This window comes from Fusarium coffeatum, assembly GCF_003316985.1.
Source record: "Fusarium coffeatum strain FIESC_28 chromosome Unknown BRIP53273_contig_45, whole genome shotgun sequence".
Classification (NCBI taxonomy): domain Eukaryota; kingdom Fungi; phylum Ascomycota; class Sordariomycetes; order Hypocreales; family Nectriaceae; genus Fusarium; species Fusarium coffeatum.
In genome coordinates, this window is record NW_022157842.1 from 146302 (window position 1) to 165595 (window position 19294).

At 49.2% G+C, this 19294-nt stretch overlaps 6 protein-coding genes across 6 annotated transcripts; 5 read left to right on the top strand and 1 right to left on the bottom strand.

Moving 5' to 3' along the window:
- Window positions 1-2420: 2420 nt before the first annotated feature.
- Window positions 2421-4356, top strand: FIESC28_02050 (uncharacterized protein; the record flags this gene model as incomplete). The annotated part of the gene is made up of 3 exons (XM_031156200.1): window positions 2421-2767; window positions 2813-3024; window positions 3077-4356. The coding sequence occupies 3 exons, from the start codon at window positions 2421-2423 to the stop codon at window positions 4354-4356; spliced, it is 1839 nt and encodes a 612-aa protein (XP_031019733.1).
- Window positions 4357-6567: 2211 nt separating this feature from the next.
- On the top strand, window positions 6568-11311 carry FIESC28_02051 (uncharacterized protein; the record flags this gene model as incomplete). The annotated part of the gene is made up of 2 exons (XM_031156201.1): window positions 6568-10778; window positions 10825-11311. 2 exons carry the CDS (start codon window positions 6568-6570, stop codon window positions 11309-11311), a joined length of 4698 nt encoding a protein of 1565 aa, XP_031019734.1.
- A 993-nt stretch (window positions 11312-12304) lies between these two features.
- FIESC28_02052 (uncharacterized protein) lies at window positions 12305-13057 on the bottom strand (the record flags this gene model as incomplete). The annotated part of the gene is made up of 2 exons (XM_031156202.1): window positions 12305-12971; window positions 13020-13057. The coding sequence occupies 2 exons, from the start codon at window positions 13055-13057 to the stop codon at window positions 12305-12307; spliced, it is 705 nt and encodes a 234-aa protein (XP_031019735.1).
- A 448-nt stretch (window positions 13058-13505) lies between these two features.
- FIESC28_02053 (uncharacterized protein) lies at window positions 13506-15817 on the top strand (the record flags this gene model as incomplete). The annotated part of the gene is made up of 2 exons (XM_031156203.1): window positions 13506-13676; window positions 13724-15817. The coding sequence occupies 2 exons, from the start codon at window positions 13506-13508 to the stop codon at window positions 15815-15817; spliced, it is 2265 nt and encodes a 754-aa protein (XP_031019736.1).
- A 792-nt stretch (window positions 15818-16609) lies between these two features.
- FIESC28_02054 (uncharacterized protein) lies at window positions 16610-17545 on the top strand (the record flags this gene model as incomplete). The annotated part of the gene is made up of 1 exon (XM_031156204.1): window positions 16610-17545. One exon carries the CDS (start codon window positions 16610-16612, stop codon window positions 17543-17545), a length of 936 nt encoding a protein of 311 aa, XP_031019737.1.
- Window positions 17546-18368: 823 nt separating this feature from the next.
- FIESC28_02055 (uncharacterized protein) lies at window positions 18369-19271 on the top strand (the record flags this gene model as incomplete). Its single annotated transcript, XM_031156205.1, has 1 exon — window positions 18369-19271. The coding sequence occupies one exon, from the start codon at window positions 18369-18371 to the stop codon at window positions 19269-19271; it is 903 nt and encodes a 300-aa protein (XP_031019738.1).
- Between the last annotated feature and the right edge of the window lie 23 nt (window positions 19272-19294).

Here is a 19294-nt window from a genome sequence, read left to right on the forward strand (position 1 = left end):
GCAAACTCTCATGGACTTCAACTCCACTTGCAATGCGTACCTTGCCCAACCATTTATCCGCTTCTCGCCGCTTCCTTGCGCCTGGGCCATCACCATGACGGGACGGTATAACGGAGAACGGATCAGAGCAAAGGTCAAAGGTCAAAAGACGACTGCACATCAGCCACAGCGGATTCTTTGTTGCATGACAGACACCCTGGTCTGATGTCTGGGACGAGAACGCCGATCAAGACTTTCCGACGTCAGTCTGTTGGTGTCAGAACCCGATCCAACTTGACACAGACTCATATGTAGCGAAGCCCAATGTGACAGGTGGCAAGAATAATGTGAATATGAATATCAATATGTACAATTATACTGACATCTACGCGTTAGAAGCACGACCGCGAGACTACGAACGTGACATACCCACAAGAATGGCTGATGCTTTTCCCCAACAGCGGCAGTCTCGCGGGGCCCCTGGACGTTGATCCAGGGTTGCTAACCACAAGTTTTGTCATGACCCTCCAAGCCTTCCCCATGCGGATACCTTCTTCACATCCCAATGACACCCAAACCAAAGGCGGCAACGGCTTTGCATCTCTGAAAACCGACTGACGGACCGAAGTCCGAATAAGTCTAGGCCAAGAGGTGCCAATACGAAGATAAATCGATGTGGCCACAGCCGCCTAAAATGGATGGACAAATGGATGTCTTTGTTCTGTGCGTTGGGAGCTGGGATGTTTGTGGTGGTGTCGGAGGTGGACTCCATACACAGCTTTAAGTGGGTGTGAACGCCTGGGGCTCTCGTCAGTCACTCGTCAATGGTTCGTTCATAAAGTCTTCGTGCAGTTGACTTGGGGCCCGCTACGGTCTACCAGCCTACCACTTGCCAGTAGGACCCTCCCTCGTGCACATCGTGCGGGCTGGATGTGACACGGCTGGCTTCTTACACAAGGAAGGGGCCTGTTAACCTCTCAGAGGAGTGTGCAGCAAATGGTGGACGACCAAGGACGAGACAAAATTCCTCATCTGGAAGAAATCGCTTATCTGAAAGCTACCTTTACAAACTCTCGCTCAATACCAAAAGACAAGGCTGAAAAGGAGGTCAAACTAGAGTTGTCCTGATGTAGCAATGCTTCCCAGCTAAGCTACTGATGGATCCTCTCCTCTCACAAGTGTTGGCTAGTCTGTGCTAACTTGAACACAGGTTGGCGTTGAGGTAACGTGTTTGAGGCCGTCGTGCTTGGAGAAAACTCTCAGAGCAAGCCAGACTTTGCGGGACTAGGGGGTACATCTGAATGGCTAGGCTTGGGTCCATTACTAGGCTCGGTCGACTTCAGGGCTGCAATGCATCACCCCCTGGTCGTCCTCACAGCTACTCTACCGTACCGTACAGTACTGTACGCGGCGGATCAGGATGTGGTTTACAACGGTCACTGCCCCTTGGCGCGTTAAGCTGCTGTCTAACCCTCTGCCCTCCACCATGCAGCGTCCACTCAGGAGACGGAAGTACCTGGGGCTAAGTAGCTCCGTCAAGCCACTGCTCAGGTACCCGCAACTCAGACGCTGAGTCGACGCCAGGGTACATCGGGTCGAGGTTCCATCCTTTTTCTTTTTCCCAGTTTCTGAGGCCTTTGCTACTGCGCAGGTCCCCACACCACTAGGGGTGGTACCTTGGCTTGGGTACAGGCTCCAGTACCTTTTCTCCGATCGAGGTGCCCGTGGTGGAGGGGGCGGCAGCAGGTACCTTCATCCACTGTGCACTGCAGCGAAGTGCAGGGCTAGCTCAGACTCAGACTCTGGACGGCTCTCCTTTGAAGACATCCCCCATCCCCATCCCCAACTCCCCCCCGTTTCTCTTTTCTATCTCGCATCGCCAGTCCACTCCTTACCTTCCTTGTGACCGCTTCTTCTGCTTCTTTCCCCCGTCCCTTTTGTTCATTCTTTTCTTTCCTTAAAGTCACTCTCTTGAATTATTCAATCTTCCCAGCCATATTCGGTTCCCGTCACTCTTTCCGGGTCCATTCCTTTCTTTAGGCTTAAGCTCCTTCAAACCGCTTATACACCAGACTTGTCTCCGCGTCCGCAACGTTTTTAAAACGTCGAAACCATTCGAGACCAACGGCCTATCCGCCACAGCGACACTATATTTTATATCCTGTTTTCTAACCAAAAGAATCAGGACGACATTCTTTATCTGAATTGATAACCGAATTAACCATTATTCACCACGTTCCTTGCAACGACTCGACTTCGGCTCCCTGTCCTTAGTCTATCCTGATAATACGGCTCACTTACCACGCGTTTTGTGAATCAAGCTTAATCGAACGACAACTGCTTGTATATCCACGCTACCGCAATCGACTCGCGATACCTGTTTATTTCATTTCATAATTAACAGCAACAAGTGATCGCACATCCGCGATCTACTTTCAACAATGGCCACGGAAATTGAACACTCCATGGCCTTGGGCAGTGTCCAAGAAGTTACCACTCCCAACTCGACATCTTCACCATCCATTCCCACTCCTGTCTCAGCTTCAATGAAGAAGGAGTCGCCTTCTTCTCCCACCAACTCCAACAATGCTTCTCGACGACCCCCTCGCAAGAGCACTCTCACTCAACAGCAAAAGAACCAGAAGCGACAGCGTGCCACCCAAGATCAATTGACAACCTTGGAAATGGAGTTCAACAACAACCCCACACCTACCGCTACTGTTCGTGAGAGAATCGCAGATGAAATCAACATGACTGAGAGGTCTGTTCAGATTTGGTTCCAGAACCGGTATGTCAACCCGACTTGATCTATCAATCCCGCTAACATTTGTAGACGTGCCAAGATTAAGTTGTTGGCCAAGAAGAGTCTGGAGACCGGCGAAGACATCGACTCAATCCCCGAGTCGATGCGAGCTTACCTCGCCATGCAGGCTATGGAGTCTGGTAAGGGTCTTGGTGGAAGTTACCTTGGCCGCACTGGACTGGTACCTTTTGGTCACGGTAACATGATGCTTGGTGGCGACCAGGGAGGTCAGGGTAAAGTTTGTGAGTTCATCCGTTGATACATGTCAAGATGAGTATGCTAACTTAACAGCAGTGATCCATCATCTTACCTGCCGCTCTCTCAGCATCGGAAAGTGGACCCGAGTTGGACAGAACACGATGGATCTCATCATCTTCTACTCTCCCGATAAGTGCACCATGACCTACTACATCAACAATGAGCAGGCTGGTTACAAGATCGAGTACCCCTTCTCATCCATCAAGAACATCTTCCTCGAGAACGGCGAAGGAGACCCAACCAAGCTCGGCGGAATTGTCATTGAGCTCAACAGGCCCCCGAACTTTTTCATGGATTCGTCCCCTACCACCAACGGATTCTTCCAATGTGGCGACTTTACTGAAGATCTCCAGGCAACCCACTGCCTGGTTCACCACCTTGGTGGAAACCCCAAGGTTCTCAGTGGTCAACTTGCCAAGCTCGTCTCGCTCGAGTCTTTCATGAACCGTCACAACCCCAACCCCTACAACGACCCTCACGCCTTGTCAGTCTCGGCTCCCGTCTCTCCTCAAGCCCGACCTTCGTCGCAGCCCAGCTTCAACCCTCACGTCGGCATGTTCCAGGAGCAACAATGGGGTATCCACCAGATGCACTCTGGCATGCGTGCTGGTCATGGTCACAAGCGCCAGCGTAGTCGATCCGTTCCCGGACCTGTCGACTTCGCCATGTTCCAGAACCAGCCTATGCCTTCATTCTACATCCAGCCCCCTGGGGAGATGGCTCCTCCTCCTCAGCACAACCCTCACATATACGCTCCTGTGCCTCAGCAGCCCGGCAACATGGCACCCAACCTGCGTATCGATACCCAGGCAGGCTTCGGACTGGATATGCGCCAGTACCCCATGTCGGCCACCACTGCCTCGCCTGCTGAGTTTCCTCCTAGCCCTGGATTCTTCCCTCCCGGTCCTGAGGTCCCTCAGTCAAGCTACAACACACCTTACAGCCAAGGATTCCTCTCGCCCATGGCCAACAACGAGTCGGGTATTCCCACATCTGTGTCTCCCCTCTCTTTCAACAGCCCCGGCGAGCCTTCCATTATGGAGCAGTCTCCTCCCATGTCTATGATGGGACGCCCTGGTTCTGCCGACCTCTACCCGGTCAACGATGGCTCTTGCGCCGTCTCTGACGATGGTACCGGCCTCAACGAGATGTACTCAAAACACACCATCAACCTGCCCATGCACACTGCTTCTCCTGGATTCGTTCAACATCAACATCAACAGGCTGACCTCGACATGGAGCAGCTTGTCCAGTTTGATGCAGTTGATCCCTCAAGCCTATCCCCCGAGGCAATGCCCCACGCTCACGGAAACTGAGCGAGCAATACTGGGCGGGAATAGGTGTTGGTGGCGTGTTTTTACTGTATGTATCTCATACCAGGGCGTTTTGGGCATATTATACCAATGGGATCTCCTTTCTTGTTTTCTCGTCTTTTTTTAATTAGGCGACTTTCTTTGAACAAATTCATCTTTTCTTTTTTTGCAGCTTTATTACCTACGGTATAAGCTAGATCGATTCTTACCCCATCTACGGCCATGATGAACTTGCATGACGATACACTTCTTTGACATCGGTCATGTATGTCGGGCACAACACAGCGATCGTACAACTTTCCAACTCTTTTCTTCCGCGTCGAGATAGTTCCTTTGAATCTTTTACCGCGACTTGTTTATTTCTTGGGTGGTTTGTTCAACACTTTTATCCATGGACTGAAAAGCACTTTGCCATTCGGTCTCGACTTTCTACTCGAGCAGCGTTGCTTGACCACCGCGCGTTGTCTCGGGCCTAATACGTACAATTGTTGGAGGACAAAACTATGCGATAGTACTTTAATATGTTGTTGGTACCTTGTTACAGTTACAGTACCACGTTGGATGCTGGGAAAAGCCCCGGCGGCTTGTCTAGGGTCCTTGGGTCATACTCTTTAATGGGAGATAGGGTTTTCTTTTTGTGCTTCGAGGTACATCTGAAGTACCTTGTGGAGTTTATGAGCAGCTGGGTTGCTGTCCTCGGTAGGCGTCAACAGGACGTTACTTGGAAGCCTACAGTTGGACACGAAGGCATGGGTTCTTTTTGGTAGAGGGTATCTGGTTAAAAAATGGGGTTTTATGTTCAATCTTGTTCCTTTCGCTGTGACTATCGTGACTCAATGCTGTGGCCGTTCCTGTAGATTTGATATGTCATGACGCAGAACCGGTGTACATGTGTAAGTTAATGGTGATCACGGATGATTCGGAGACAGTAACCTGAGTACAAGTATGCTTAAGAAGACGTCAACGTGCAAGGCGCAGCTGTGACGCATTTATCAAGTGTGACAACTGTTCAGCTTTAACAAGCCTGTCTAAACTCGGATGGAAAGACGGTTATCAATGTCTCATAATTCGGTAGTGTTCTTCGGCTGATCCGGGATATGGTAAAGTGACAGTGGTCCGTGCAAGAGAAGAGATCTGTAACAGCGTATTGCCGGTGACTGTATGGTGTTGTTGCAACCCTACGTGTCCATAATTTCTTTTTATGTTTGAAAGCTTAAAGATTTGTTGTTTCTGAGTGGCTGTGAGTAGAGTTACGTGGTTTCGAGGCGCAGGAAGAGAGATGATTGGATCTGAGTTGCACGTGTGATAGTTGTTGGTCAGCATGAGGGATGATCAAGACTATTTTAAACAGCATTCGTACGAAGTGTCACGTATGTACTCAATATCAGAGCAGTATCATAGAGACCCAAAACCAAGCTCTATGACATCAGTTACCGGATAACAGAAACAACCTCAAAAGGCCTCTCGTTGAAACGGTTTATTCCCCAGTTCTCGGAACTTGGAGATTTACGTTAGAGCTTATTTTGTTACTTGGTGGCGTTGATTAAGGTGTGAGTTAGCGACTTGGCTGGACCATGCCGTACCAATCAGGGCGTGTAAGCGCATCGTGGTGTCAAGGGCCCTGTTACATACTGCGAGGATGTGATTTGGTTGTTTTTGGGCTGTGATAATTACAGATTTGCTGCGCCTCAATTCCTGATTTGCGAGGAAAAGAGACGGGGATGATATTGTATCCGAGTATCCGGAGAGAAGAAGAAGCGTAATTGATATGATGTATACTGGACAGTTGTAGCTGTATACACTCTGTAGTAGTTAATGCTTGGATATACAAATTAGAAAGATCAAGGCTGTCGGACATTACCAGCTTCTAGTCCCCGCTAAGTGCTGGGTTTGGGCTTGCAGCTAAGGCATGTAATCAGTAATCGCTTCTTCGGGCTGTACACGATCCCGATAGCTGGAGACTAAGGTAATCTACAGTACCTTACCTGTACCTACCCCAGCTCAGCTCAGCCCAACTCCATTCTGACAAAACATCCACATAATCTACCATCCTTGAGCTTTTTCTTATTCTTTCTTCTTTACTCGTTTCTCGACTTGTATAAGTCACTGTTCTAATACATACTTGTACAAAACTGCCTCTCTATCTGAAACCGCTTCAACTCCACTGGTAGCTACGCTTATTCCAAATGCTTCAGCGGTTGCAACGGCCTTAACATGGCTCGCAACCCTGACAACAACGGACGACGGCCGCCGCAATCCAATGACGATGAAAATGACGAAGTAGCTCGCGATCTTGCTGCTCTCGAAGAACGATACCCGCGAACATCAAACAATCTCTCTCGACCGCGAAATACAGGCCGCTCTTATACAGATCCCAACAACGATCGCCCGCCGCGTCGATCTTCAGCCGATGATACCAACGTGAGATCTGGATCCAGGTCTCGCTCTAGACGACCTGACGATGGCTCACGTCGAAGACCAAGCCAAGCACAAGAATTGCGACCAATTCCTTCGAGAACCGAATTGTCCACGGATCTCACGGGCCCTACGGACTATGCTGACAGAACCGACAAGTCGCTAGTCTCGCCAATCGACAAAGCTAGCATCGCGTACAATGGCAACTCAAGCGCAAAGTCTTCGGTGCGCGCGGATATTAAGAAATTCCTTCGTCAAAGGCGCGAGAAAAAGATTGGACCAAACGCAAAGCCAACATGGAAGGAGCGCACGGGCAAACAACTTCGAGAACTTCACCAGAAAGTGATTATCGAAACATTACTACGGCAAAAACCGCTTCAACCTTTACCGGACGGTCGTCATATACCTCTAGACCCTACGCATCGCAATTCCCAAGGTCTTATCGATGAGCGCTCGGGAAAGCCTTACACTAGCAACTTTATCCGATCGAGTCGTTATACCGTTTATGACTTCATACCAAAACAGCTTATCTACCAATTCAGCAAACTTGGAAACTTTTACTTCCTTGTGGTTGGTACCATTCAGATGATCCCTGGTCTGAGTACCGTCGGACGATGGACTACAATTGCGCCTCTGGGTGTGTTTGTCGCATTCAGTATGGCCAAGGAGGGTTATGACGATTATAGGCGTTACAGGCTGGATCGCCTGGAAAACCGCAGTGAGGCTTGGATCTTGTCGGATCGAGCCGCAGCCACCGAAAAGAGCCGCATACGACATACCGAGAAAATGAAGAGGAGGAAGGAAAAGGGATCGGAGAATGGCGAAGAACACATGATGGACGACCTCGAAACGGGAACTACTGGTGCGAAAAAGGTTGGAAGCGAAGGAGATTGGACTTCAGTTCAATGGCAGAATGTTCGCGTTGGTGATGTTATTCGGTTGCGCCGTGACGACCCTGTCCCTGCGGACATTGTACTTTTGCACGCCACAGGTCCCAATGGTATCGCTTACATCGACACAATGGCTCTTGATGGCGAAACGAACCTCAAGAGTAAACAGGCTTGTCCTTTGCTTGCTGAGCGATGTCACACCATGGAGGGATTACGAGCGACACAAGCTACCGTCATTTCTGAAAACCCCAATTTGGATCTCTACAGCTACGATGGTCGAGTCACTGTCAATGGCGAAACTCTGCCTCTGTCCATGAACAATGTTGTCTACCGAGGCTCTACTCTTAGAAATACGGCAGAAGCGCTCGGTATCGTTGTGAACACAGGAGAAGAGTGCAAGATCCGCATGAACGCCAACAAGAACGTTCGCGCCAAGAAACCTGCCATGCAATCAGTTATTAACAGGATGATCATGGTACAGATCTTCATTGTTCTCATGCTGACCATGGGTTTGACTATTGGTTATTACTTATGGCGAGACCGTACCGAGGATTTTGCCTGGTACATAAGACGTCGCGGCTTCTGGGACGGAGGTATTCCCTTCAAGGAGATTTTCTTCGGCTTCATCATCATGTTTAACACACTGATCCCACTGTCGCTGTACATCAGTCTTGAAATTATCAAATTGGGACAGCTGTATCTTCTGCAGGATGCGGATATGTATGATCCTATATCTGATACGCCCATGGTCGCCAACACGACTACTATTCTTGAGAACCTGGGACAGGTCAGCTATGTCTTTTCTGACAAGACTGGAACGCTTACAGAGAACATCATGCGCTTCCGCAAATTGTCGGTCGCCGGTGTTGCCTGTTTGCATGACATGGACATGCAGAGGGACCAGGCGGAGATGGATAGGCGGATAGCAGAGTCCGAGCGACCAAAGAAAGGAAAGTCCAAGATGGCAAGTTTGTCAGCGACAAGGAGCGCGGTACCTACTATCACTGTTGATGGACAATTCGATGATGGTGCTAGCGGATCGAGACCACAGCCTGTTAGAACCATGTCGACAAGATCACAGAGCCATTGGCAGTCGTCTGTCAACACCCCAGACAGTACCGACATGAAGACTGAACAATTGCTCGACTATATTCAGAGAAAGCCCAATACCCCATTTTCACGAAGAGCCAAGCACTTTCTGCTGTGTATCGCTCTCTGTCACACCTGTTTACCAGAAAAGTCAGAAGAGGGCGACCTCACGTTCCAAGCTGCTTCTCCCGATGAACTAGCTCTTGTGGAAGCAGCCAGAGACCTTGGGTTCTTGGTGATTGACCGACCTGCCCAAGCTATCAAGCTGGAAACTCGCGACATCGATGGCTCTCCTCATACTGAACTCTATCAGGTATTGGATGTTATCGAATTCAGCAGCAAGAGAAAGAGAATGTCCATCATCATTCGCATGCCTGATGGACGCATTTGCGTCTTTTGCAAGGGAGCCGATAATGTTATCATGCAGCGTTTGAAGCTAAGCAACCTTGCCGAGGAGACAGCAAAGGACATCGGCCGTCGCTCGAGTCTGAAAAAGGTTTCTCGCCAGGATCAGGCCTTACGAAGGATGAGCACGCAGCAAAGTATCAGTCCTTATGGTAGCCCCCATGGAAGCCCCCGCAACAGTTTTGGCTTCTCCAGAGCTGAATCATCATCCAACCGGGAAGGACTCAGAATGAGCCTGGGACGTCGGTCTACCGACCTTAAGCGCTTATCCCAACAGCTCTCTCGTTCACCTCGTGCCTCCACAGATATGATGAGCCCGATAAGTCCTAGGCAGAGTCTTGGTCGCATGCCGTCATTTGAAGATACCGATAGCAAGATTGACGAGTCCCTGGCGTCAAACGAGGGAGCTATCTTCGAGAAGTGTTTCCAGCATGTTGACGATTTCGCCAGCGAAGGTCTCCGTACTCTCCTGTATGCTTACCGTTATATTGACGAGGACTCTTACCTCCAATGGAAGGAAAAGTACAGAGAGGCTGAGACAAGCTTGGTTGATCGTCAGGAGAAAATGGAAGCCGCTGGAGAGCTTATCGAACAAAAGTTTGAGCTTGCTGGTGCGACCGCAATTGAGGACAAACTCCAAACAGGAGTCCCAGATACCATCGACAAGCTACGCCGGGCCAACATCAAAGTATGGATGCTTACTGGTGATAAGCGAGAGACCGCTATCAACATCGGTCATTCTGCTCGTGTGTGCAAGCCATGGTCTGAGGTTTATGTGCTGGATGCGACTCTCGGCGAACTGAAGGAGACCATTACTATGACTCTCAACGATGTTAGTCGTGGTATGGTTCCTCACTCTGTCGTTGTCGTCGACGGCCAAACACTTGCCAAGATTGACGAAGATGACGAGCTTTCTCTCCTCTTCTACGACCTTGTCGTGCGTGTCGACTCTGTCATTTGCTGTCGAGCTTCTCCTTCGCAAAAGACAAACCTGGTCCGCTCCATTCGACGATATGTGCCCAAGAGTATGACCCTGGCAATTGGCGATGGCGCAAACGACATTGGCATGATTCAAGCTTCCCATGTTGGTATTGGTATTTCTGGTCGCGAAGGTTTGCAGGCTGCTCGAATTTCGGATTATTCGATCGCACAGTTCCGCTTCCTGCAAAAACTACTCTTCGTCCATGGTCGATGGAATTACATGAGAACTGGAAAATATGTCCTCGCCACTTTCTGGAAGGAAATCCTGTTCTTTATCGTGCAAGCACACTACCAACGCTACACGGGATACTCTGGAACGTCGCTGTACGAGTCGTGGAGTTTGACTGTGTTCAATAGTGCTTTTACATCACTCCCTGTTATTCTGCTTGGTATTTTCGAGCAGGATCTGAAGAGTAAGACGCTAATGAAAGTGCCCGAGCTCTATACCTTTGGTCAGATGAACCTTGGATTCCGATTCTCACAGTATTTTGCATGGATGGTTATGGGTGTTGTGGGCAGTTTTATTATCTGGTACTTTACATGGTGTGTCTACGACAAGGCAGGTTACGACCAGGACACAAGCATATTCGCTATGGGTATGGTCAGTTTCACTGTCGCTGTTATTTTCATCAACATCAAACTCCTGTAAGTTTCAAGCCCTTCATAACAAGGCGTATACTGACCCTCGCAGAATCCTTGAAGTGCACACCAAGACATGGATCACATTTGGTGGCTGTCTGATCTCTGTTGCTGGTTGGTTCCTGTGGATGCTTGCTCTTAGCGGTATTAAGCCCACTAGCTTTGGACCATACATCGTCAGAAACGCTTTCATTGACAACTATGGCCGCAGACTTGTATGGTGGACTACTGTGTTGCTGGAGCTTATCGTGCTCATCGTCATTGAACTGGTGGTTCAGGCTATTCGACGAGTCTACTTCCCTAGCGATCAAGATTTGATGCAACGTATTGAGAAGGATGGTAACGTGGATAGGGTCTTTGGCGATGGAAAAGATGTTGAAGAAGGAGACGCAGATGCAGAAGAGGGAGTTATGTCAGAGCCAGCACCCGAAGGTGAAAGAGTACGAGAGAGAAAGGCAGGCCACGATGATTACCAGCCCGCGTTCCCTGGGACGGCAGAGGAAAAGAGGGATAACCCGATGGAACAATGGCGGCGTTGATTGAATTTCCTTTGTTAATATCCATATACCGATATCGAGTGCTTCTGGTGGGAATACCTGGCGTTATGGAACGGGATCGCATAGATTACGGAGCGTATGTATTACGTGGGTATTATTACAGATGGTAGTAGTATATTGATATGATTGATGTGTATCTTTAATGCTGTGCAATGTCAATTGTTTGTATAATTGATGGTCGACGAGTCGAGTGTGGCACGGGACAAGCTCCGTCATTGTACACGCTGAGCCTTCTATTTGGTCCGCTAGAATTAAGGTCATCGGGGTGATTACCGAAGCATGTGGAGCAGTTGATCAACATGACCTCGGCGCAGAGCAAGGAATAAGATGCAACCAGTCTCTTATAATACTACCTCTCTACCTCCCCTCTACAAAAAGAAATGTGATATTCCTTCAGCGTCAGCCTTCGTTCTTCAACTTCACACAAAAAATAAAATGGGCGCTTCATGTCCTCCAGCGACACCTGTCGCATTGCAGCCACCGCCGCTTAGACAACCGTTTCCATGCGCATCATCATTACATCCGGCATTCTTCACAGATAGATTACGAAGGGCACCGGCGACTTTGGCGGTGGGATCGTTGGTTAGTCCTGTTACGCAGGGTTATGTTTATCAGGAGAGCGAAAGGAGAAAGCCCAAGTTATGATGGATCGGGGACAAAACCGACGGTTTTCAATACCGGTGAGAAACAGCGGAGGGAGAGCGCCAGCAACAAACCACAACAAACCGCGATGAAACCAAGGAAGCAGATTGCGGCATAATTACGACATTTCACGATCACAACAAAGATGGTCAATTCGGGGTATCAGTTTTATTGATTGAAAAGAGGACCTTGTTGCATAATTATACCCTTGCCTGGGTCTTTATCCCATCAGTTCGCCTAGGAAATACAGACATTTTCGAGAGGAAAGAAAAATGAAAAGGAATGACTCGACGCTCAAGAGCTCAGGACAATTACATCCTACCTTAGACCAGCTCAATTCTTGACTGCAATCACAATCGCCATGATAATGAGGAATACCACGAGACCCAGTAGTCCCATAAGCTTGACATTCTTCCACCACATCTTGCGCTTCAGACCGCGGCTGCGTACGCGGAACTCGTGCGCACTACCGCCCAGGCGATCGGTCTTGTCGACCAGCAGATCCAGACGTTCGCCGCGCTCAAGCAGACTCTCGATGTTCTTGGTCATGATTCCTCTAACGTCGTCGATTTCTCGCTTGGCGTTTCCGATGGCATCGTCGCGGCCGCCGCTCGTGGTACCGTAGTCTACCATGAGGTTCTTAAGCTCCGAATTGAAGGACGCAGCGCCGTAGTTGGGCATGTCGGAGAAATCGCTACTTTCGGGAAACTGCTGCAAGAAGCGCTTGCGGATCTCGAAAAGATATCCAAAGGGAACGCGACGGCCGAGGGACGAGTCGGCGATGACGAGGAATGTAAGACCGCCGGCTGATGGGTGTTCGCGATGCTCGGATGGCGACTCGGCGATGTAGTGGATCTGGTGCTGGCCATGGGTGTAGGTGAGCTTTTGAGGGTTGGTGTGTTCGATTTTAGGGAGGATAAGAGATGCGAGAGATGAAGTTTGGGAGGATGCTGATGTCGTGCATTCTGACAGGATGGTGGTGTTGTGGGCGATACATGAGCTGTAGAGTGTTAGCTTTGTTGACTTTTGCAGACGATCTTTGACGCACTAAAGCAGGGGAGTTGATGGAGTTGAAGAGGACGCCATGATGGGCGAGTTTATTAGTGATTGTTGTGATGAGGTTTTCTAAATCGCAATGTGCTGAGGGCTTTTGGCGATGAAACCAGGCTAGAGAGGACGAAGCAGACGGAGTTGCATGCAGTAACAGGATAAGGATGCCTGTAGGTACAAGTCCAGTAAATAAGCCAGCCAATGCGACGTACAATGACGCCTCAGTTGCCCAGGCGTGTCATCGTCATCCGCAGTAGCAGCCCCACTCTCCCAAATCGCTCGCATAAAACTTAACGCAGGCACTGCGGATCCCGGTCAAACGATGGTCCGACTCATTGGAAATTTTGAGATGGGATTGAATGAATGGAAGGATGATGGCGACACTTTTGCCATCGTGCAAAATTAGACAAATTTTTGTCGTTTCTTTTTTAACGTTTTTCCTTTCGAGGGGGAGCATGTTGAGCTCATATTTGAGTTTTTCATCATGAGGTATTTGCTCCGGGCTGGAGCTGTGCGAGCTCCTCTGGTTTCATTATCGGTATCGGCGAGGGCCCTTTCAACGACACCAAGACTCGCGAGGCTGGAGAAGAAGGGAAAACCCAAACCTTCTATTAAGAAGGGAAATGGCAACCTCAATATTTCAAGAGGGGGCGCAGTATGTTGTTCACTCATCTTCAAAAATTGCCACTAACGAAATTTTAGTTGAGCCAGGGTCAAGATCCAGCCTCAAGATTGAGACTTGATGATAGAGCACATGCGTCGGGTCGTCATGGAATGTTCCGGTCAACAGTGTTGTCTAAGTTTCAAGGAGTTATCAAGAACATGAACACGACAGCCGTGTCCGCTGCGGGTGTAGGAGAGGATGAGTTTCATCGACAGGCTGCCGAGTTCATGAATGTGCTCGATAACGCATTCGATTTGGCTGAGCAGAATGTTTCGGATCGTGTCAAGAACCCTCTATTCTGGAATCTTCGCGATGCTTTCATTCTGAGGGATCTCAAGGGTCTCACAAACGAACTTCAGTACTCTTTCCAGTCGTTTATTATTCGACAGCGATTGTCAAAGGGAATGGAGGCCAGTCAAAAACGATTACTGGACTTTCGATTTCCCTACGAATGGTTCCCTGCGACGAGAGCGATGCAGCGCACGATTCATGTCCACGTTGGACCGACGAATTCCGGAAAGACGTACAGAGCACTTAAAGCTCTGGAAAACTCGAAGCGCGGAGTTTATGCAGGACCTTTGCGATTATTGGCAAACGAGGTCTACTCGCGCCTAATAGCCAAGGGGTTGCCGTGCGCTCTGTTAACAGGAGAAGAGGTCCGAAAGCCCGCAGATACTGATACGTACTTTACGAGTTGTACAGTTGAAATGATTCCCGTTAACGAAATATATGATGTCGCTGTCATTGATGAGATCCAGATGATAGCGGATCCCGACAGAGGACAAGGTTGGGCGACGGCTTTGCTGGGTGTTCAGGCGAAAGAGGTTCATGTCTGTGGCGAAGAGCGAACTGTCCAGCTGATTGAGAGTATTTGCGCATCGATTGGCGACAAGTGTATTGTGCATCGATATAACCGTCTCAGTCCCTTGGAGGCTATGGACAAGTCTTTGAACGGAGACTACAGCAAGCTTGAGAAGGGTGATGCTATTGTTGCTTTCAGCCGCATGAGTCTTCACGCCCTTAAGCGAACGATTGAGACCAAGACCAACCGAAGATGCGCCATCATTTACGGATCTCTGCCTCCTGAGGTGCGCGTCCAGCAAGCCGCCCTATTCAACGACCCCGATAACGACTACGACTTTGTTGTTGCCAGTGACGCTATTGGAATGGGTCTGAACCTCGAAATCCGAAGAGTCATTCTCGAATCTGTCACCAAGTATGACGGCAGTCAGAACAGGTTGCTCTCGTACCCCGAGTTGAAGCAAATTGGAGGTCGTGCGGGTAGATACAAGACCGCTCGCGATGCTACCGCAGGAACTAATAGTGCAGTCAAGGAAGAGAGCAAGGTTGGATATGTCACTACAATGGATTCGCAGGATCTCAAATCGGTGCATCGAGCTTTCAAGGCTAATGTTGACGATATCGAGGCTGCGTACATCAACCCACCAGCTTCAGTTGTCGAGCGCTTCTCAACGTACTTTCCCAAGGAGACGCCTCTCTCGTTCATCCTCATGCGGATTCGAGAGTTGGCGTCCGTGGGCAGGATGTTTAGACTCCACGTATCTTCCGAGAAGCTTCAGATTGCCGATCTGATTCAGGATATCCCTCTCACCATCTACGATCGACTCACATTCACCAACCTCCCTATTGCTATAAACGCCGAGAACGCAGTAGCAGTTCTTCGTGCACTCGCAAAGATCATTGCAAAGAGTGGTAGCGGCGATCTTCTCGACATCAAGGAAATACCAATAGAGAACCTGGATATCGACTACCAAAAGTCCAAGCTCCCTGCGATGGGTTATCTTCACAAACTTGAATCTCTGCACCAAGCCATCAACCAGTACATCTGGCTGTCATATCGTTTCAGCGGCATGTTCCGAGACCAGGCTCTGGCGTTCCACATCCGATCGCTGGTCGAGGAGAAGCTGATTGACACGCTGGAGAAACTGGACTTTACAGAGACTCAACTGAAGAGTTTCCGAATGAAGGGCCGAAGAGAAGCAAAGGAGAGAAGTGCATCTCAGCTGGGGCTGGAAGATGGCGACATCAAAGATTTAGAACAGGAGACGGACGACCCGCCGCTTGGCGAGTTATTGGACTACGAAGAAAGTCCGGCAACTACAACTGGATGATTATGATTCTTGAAAATGTACACTACAGAAGGAAATGCATGGCATATGATGCTCGGCGTTGGATTGGGACATGCCTAGATGACAAAAAGGATATGGATGTAACTTTATTTAGAAATGATGTATCACCAAGATTTGTACAATACAACTCAAACGAACTCAAACAAAGAGATCGGAGTCATGGGAAGTTAATGCCACGTGCCTTTTGTTTCGACAGTACATGACGGCATCGCTATTAATGTGCTGCAGCCACAATTGACCATCCAGGGTATTGTGTAGGGCTGGTCATAGACATGATCATTCATTGGCCATCCGCAGAGTATTGTGCAGAATGTGTTTGTAGGTAACCTTAAGTTTAGCCTTTCGTTCAGCCATGATCAAGCCATTTCGGATAATGATATATAAAGCCGTGAATAAACCGTGAATAGAGATTGGACCCTGGACTCAAATTAAAGGGACTTTTAAGGCACCAGGTAAAGATCAACGTCATTGGCAGACCCCTGCTGCCCTGTAACTGCTGTAGCCTAGGTACCAGGTGGGGAGCTGAGCAAAGCCCGGACCTAAACTCAAGGGCCAACTGCCTTAATTCAACTCCACTTGACTCCCGTCCCATCGCATTTCACGCTGACATTTAATCTTCATCCTTGATTTATTATCATAGGTTCTCACTCACCCGTCAAGTGCTTTTGCTGTACCACACGACAGACGCTTCGCTACATCAACCTGTCCTTCAGTATCACAGGAAATTCTCCGGGTATCTACAGTAGAACCCTGCTCTTCAAACGACATTTCACAATGGAGGACTCACATTTCCACCCCTCCGCCGTGCCCTCAGCACCTTATACTCGTCGAGCTCCCAGCCCGCCATTCATTCATATTCCTGCCACGGGACAATGCGGAGCTATCGAGGTCCCAAATCTCATGCCTTCATACGAAAACGTCGACCCGAGTCAGTTGACTGCCCAGGACGTGGAAATCATCACCCGCAACATGAAGCAGATCGCGACCGACCGCTCTGCAGACTGGTCTTACGAGCAGCGCCGTGAAGCACAGTGTCTGGTCGACTTTCTGTATCTCGGTCCCAACAGTGTCGCCAAGGATCACGACTGGCTTAAACGCGAAGGTATCACCATGTTTCTAGTCGCCAGGGACTCTCGCATGAGTGGCACCAAGCTCAATGGCGTTGAAAAGGCGGCTCAAGCTTTAGGAATTGCCCTGCAGTATGTCGACCTAGAAGGATACGACAAGTTGATTACGTCCTTTTCAGTCGTCATACGCGCCATCAACGACCATCTTCTCTCTATTTACCATCGTCAGGCCAAAGAGATCAACCCAGACGGCTCTATGAAGGTCGACCCTAGCAACTTTCACCGTGGCAAAGTACTCATTACTTGCGAAACTGGTAACGACCGCTCAGCAGCACTTGCCGCAGCCTACATCATGGCGGTTTTCGGAAAGGACATGATCGCCGCAGTTCAATTCATCAGCATCCAACGGTTCTGCTGTACTTTTGATGAGGATATCAAGCGAAAACTCCAAAGCTGGGAGGACATTCTACGTGCACGGTCTCAGGTCGCCTCTCACGCCACCACACCCCAAAACGCAATGCATACGAAGCGACATATCGAGGATTGCTCCAACGAAGAGGACTCTGATGTAAGGGATAGCTTCACATTGGACCATGATCGATTTGAGGGACGTGGGGCCTTTGTCCCGTTTGTGGATATGTAGGGGTGCTTCTGCTAGAGTAGGCTGCATATGGATGGCGTTTGGGATGGAACTTTGATACCCTGTATAACTAGTGCTGGTGTTAGGACTCAGCTCGTTAAAGCTTTGAATTACGACTATGTTGACTGCGCATATCTTCTGTGTCAGACTTGGGAGTGTTCAACCGTGAGCGAAACTCTAGGTTAAAGTGCCAAAATAAAGTGGTCCAAGTCCGAGTTAAAAAGGCTACGTAGTGTTTGAACTCTTTTGTCCCTCTGGCGTCTGACGACCATTCATATGCTGATACATCACAGTATTTCCCCATAGGTACTTAATCAGTCACATGTAAACGACCAAGGGCATGGATTTTACGTCACTTCCTTCTACTGCTGTGATCTGGAGGCTCAAACGGAAGCAGTTATGTGGATGCTACGATCAAACTTGGTCGTGAAGAGAGTTTAGGCAGCGCGCACAATCGCTGAAAGTAAACAGAATGACTCAAAGTCGCAGATGTTTTGTTTGAGTTAAGTTGAGTCGTTGTTTGTTTTGGAGGCTAATTCTTCTAGAGGCTTAAATGGAAGCAGTCATATGAATGTTGTCTGCCTTGCCAATGTCTGCCAGTGCCGGCGGACCGAAAACCACATTCGCAAGAACAATATACTTGATCAAAACAAACAACAGCTGGATCCAAACAGAAATAAAGTAGCCTAACTACTAGCCTATGCTTGCATAAGGTGACCTAATTATTTCGTCTCTTATGCTTCCTGCGACCTCACGTATCTTCTCAAGCTACCTAGGCCTCATTCTTACGAATCACTTCGCCATTGTTTGTTATTTACGTTCACCAATGACCGCGCCAGTGGAAACAGACGATGCCGAAGCCTCGATGATAGACTTGACCAAGCCCTTCGACTTCAACTTTCGCCTTTTCAATGTCGACTCGGAATCGCGACAGTTGCACAATCCACCACCTCCACCACAACCACAACGACCGCAACCCAAAACGCACGAGAAGAAGCGCGGCCATGCTTCTTACGAGCTACTTGAAACTTCTCTTGTGACTTACTGGAAACCCTTTGGCCAAAGAAGGGGGGTCTGCCTCGGACCGGAAGAAACATATTTATGTACCGGTTGCGAAATATGCGCGCCTTCAGAATACGTAACAAACTCACAGCCAGAGTGTAATAGGATTCCACCCACAGCTGTCGCGATGCCTCTACCCGAGATGCCGAGCTACGAGAGGGTGAACTACGAACTGGCGCTATTCAAGGCGAATATGGAGGAGCTACGACAGCATCGAGCTTTCGCATCCGAGTTGACTCATCAAGATCCTCAGCAGATAGACCAAGTCCTCGAAGGGAAGACACCAGAGAAGCGAGAGATAAGTCAGCGACAACTCAAATCCGATGGCGCAGCGGCAGTCCCATGGTTAACAGATCAAGTCTTCCCACTAAGATCCAGCGACATGGCGATCAGGGACAAGTCGATCAACGTCGCGCCGGGCGACAACACAATTCATGTCGCGACTGGTAAAGCGAACGGGAGTCCGCCGAAAGCTGCGACTGCAAGAGTACCTAAGAAGCCTCGTGTAGCAAAGGCAAACGGAAGCGACCCGCCGAAAAAGAGAGGCCGACCGCGCAAATATCCATTGCCCGAGCCAAAACCACCGCCCGAGTCGAAACTACCCCAATCAACACCATCTCAATCAACACTATCCCAACCAACACCAGACAGCCATGGAAAGGCATAGGACAGCCTGTCGTGGGGTGTCAA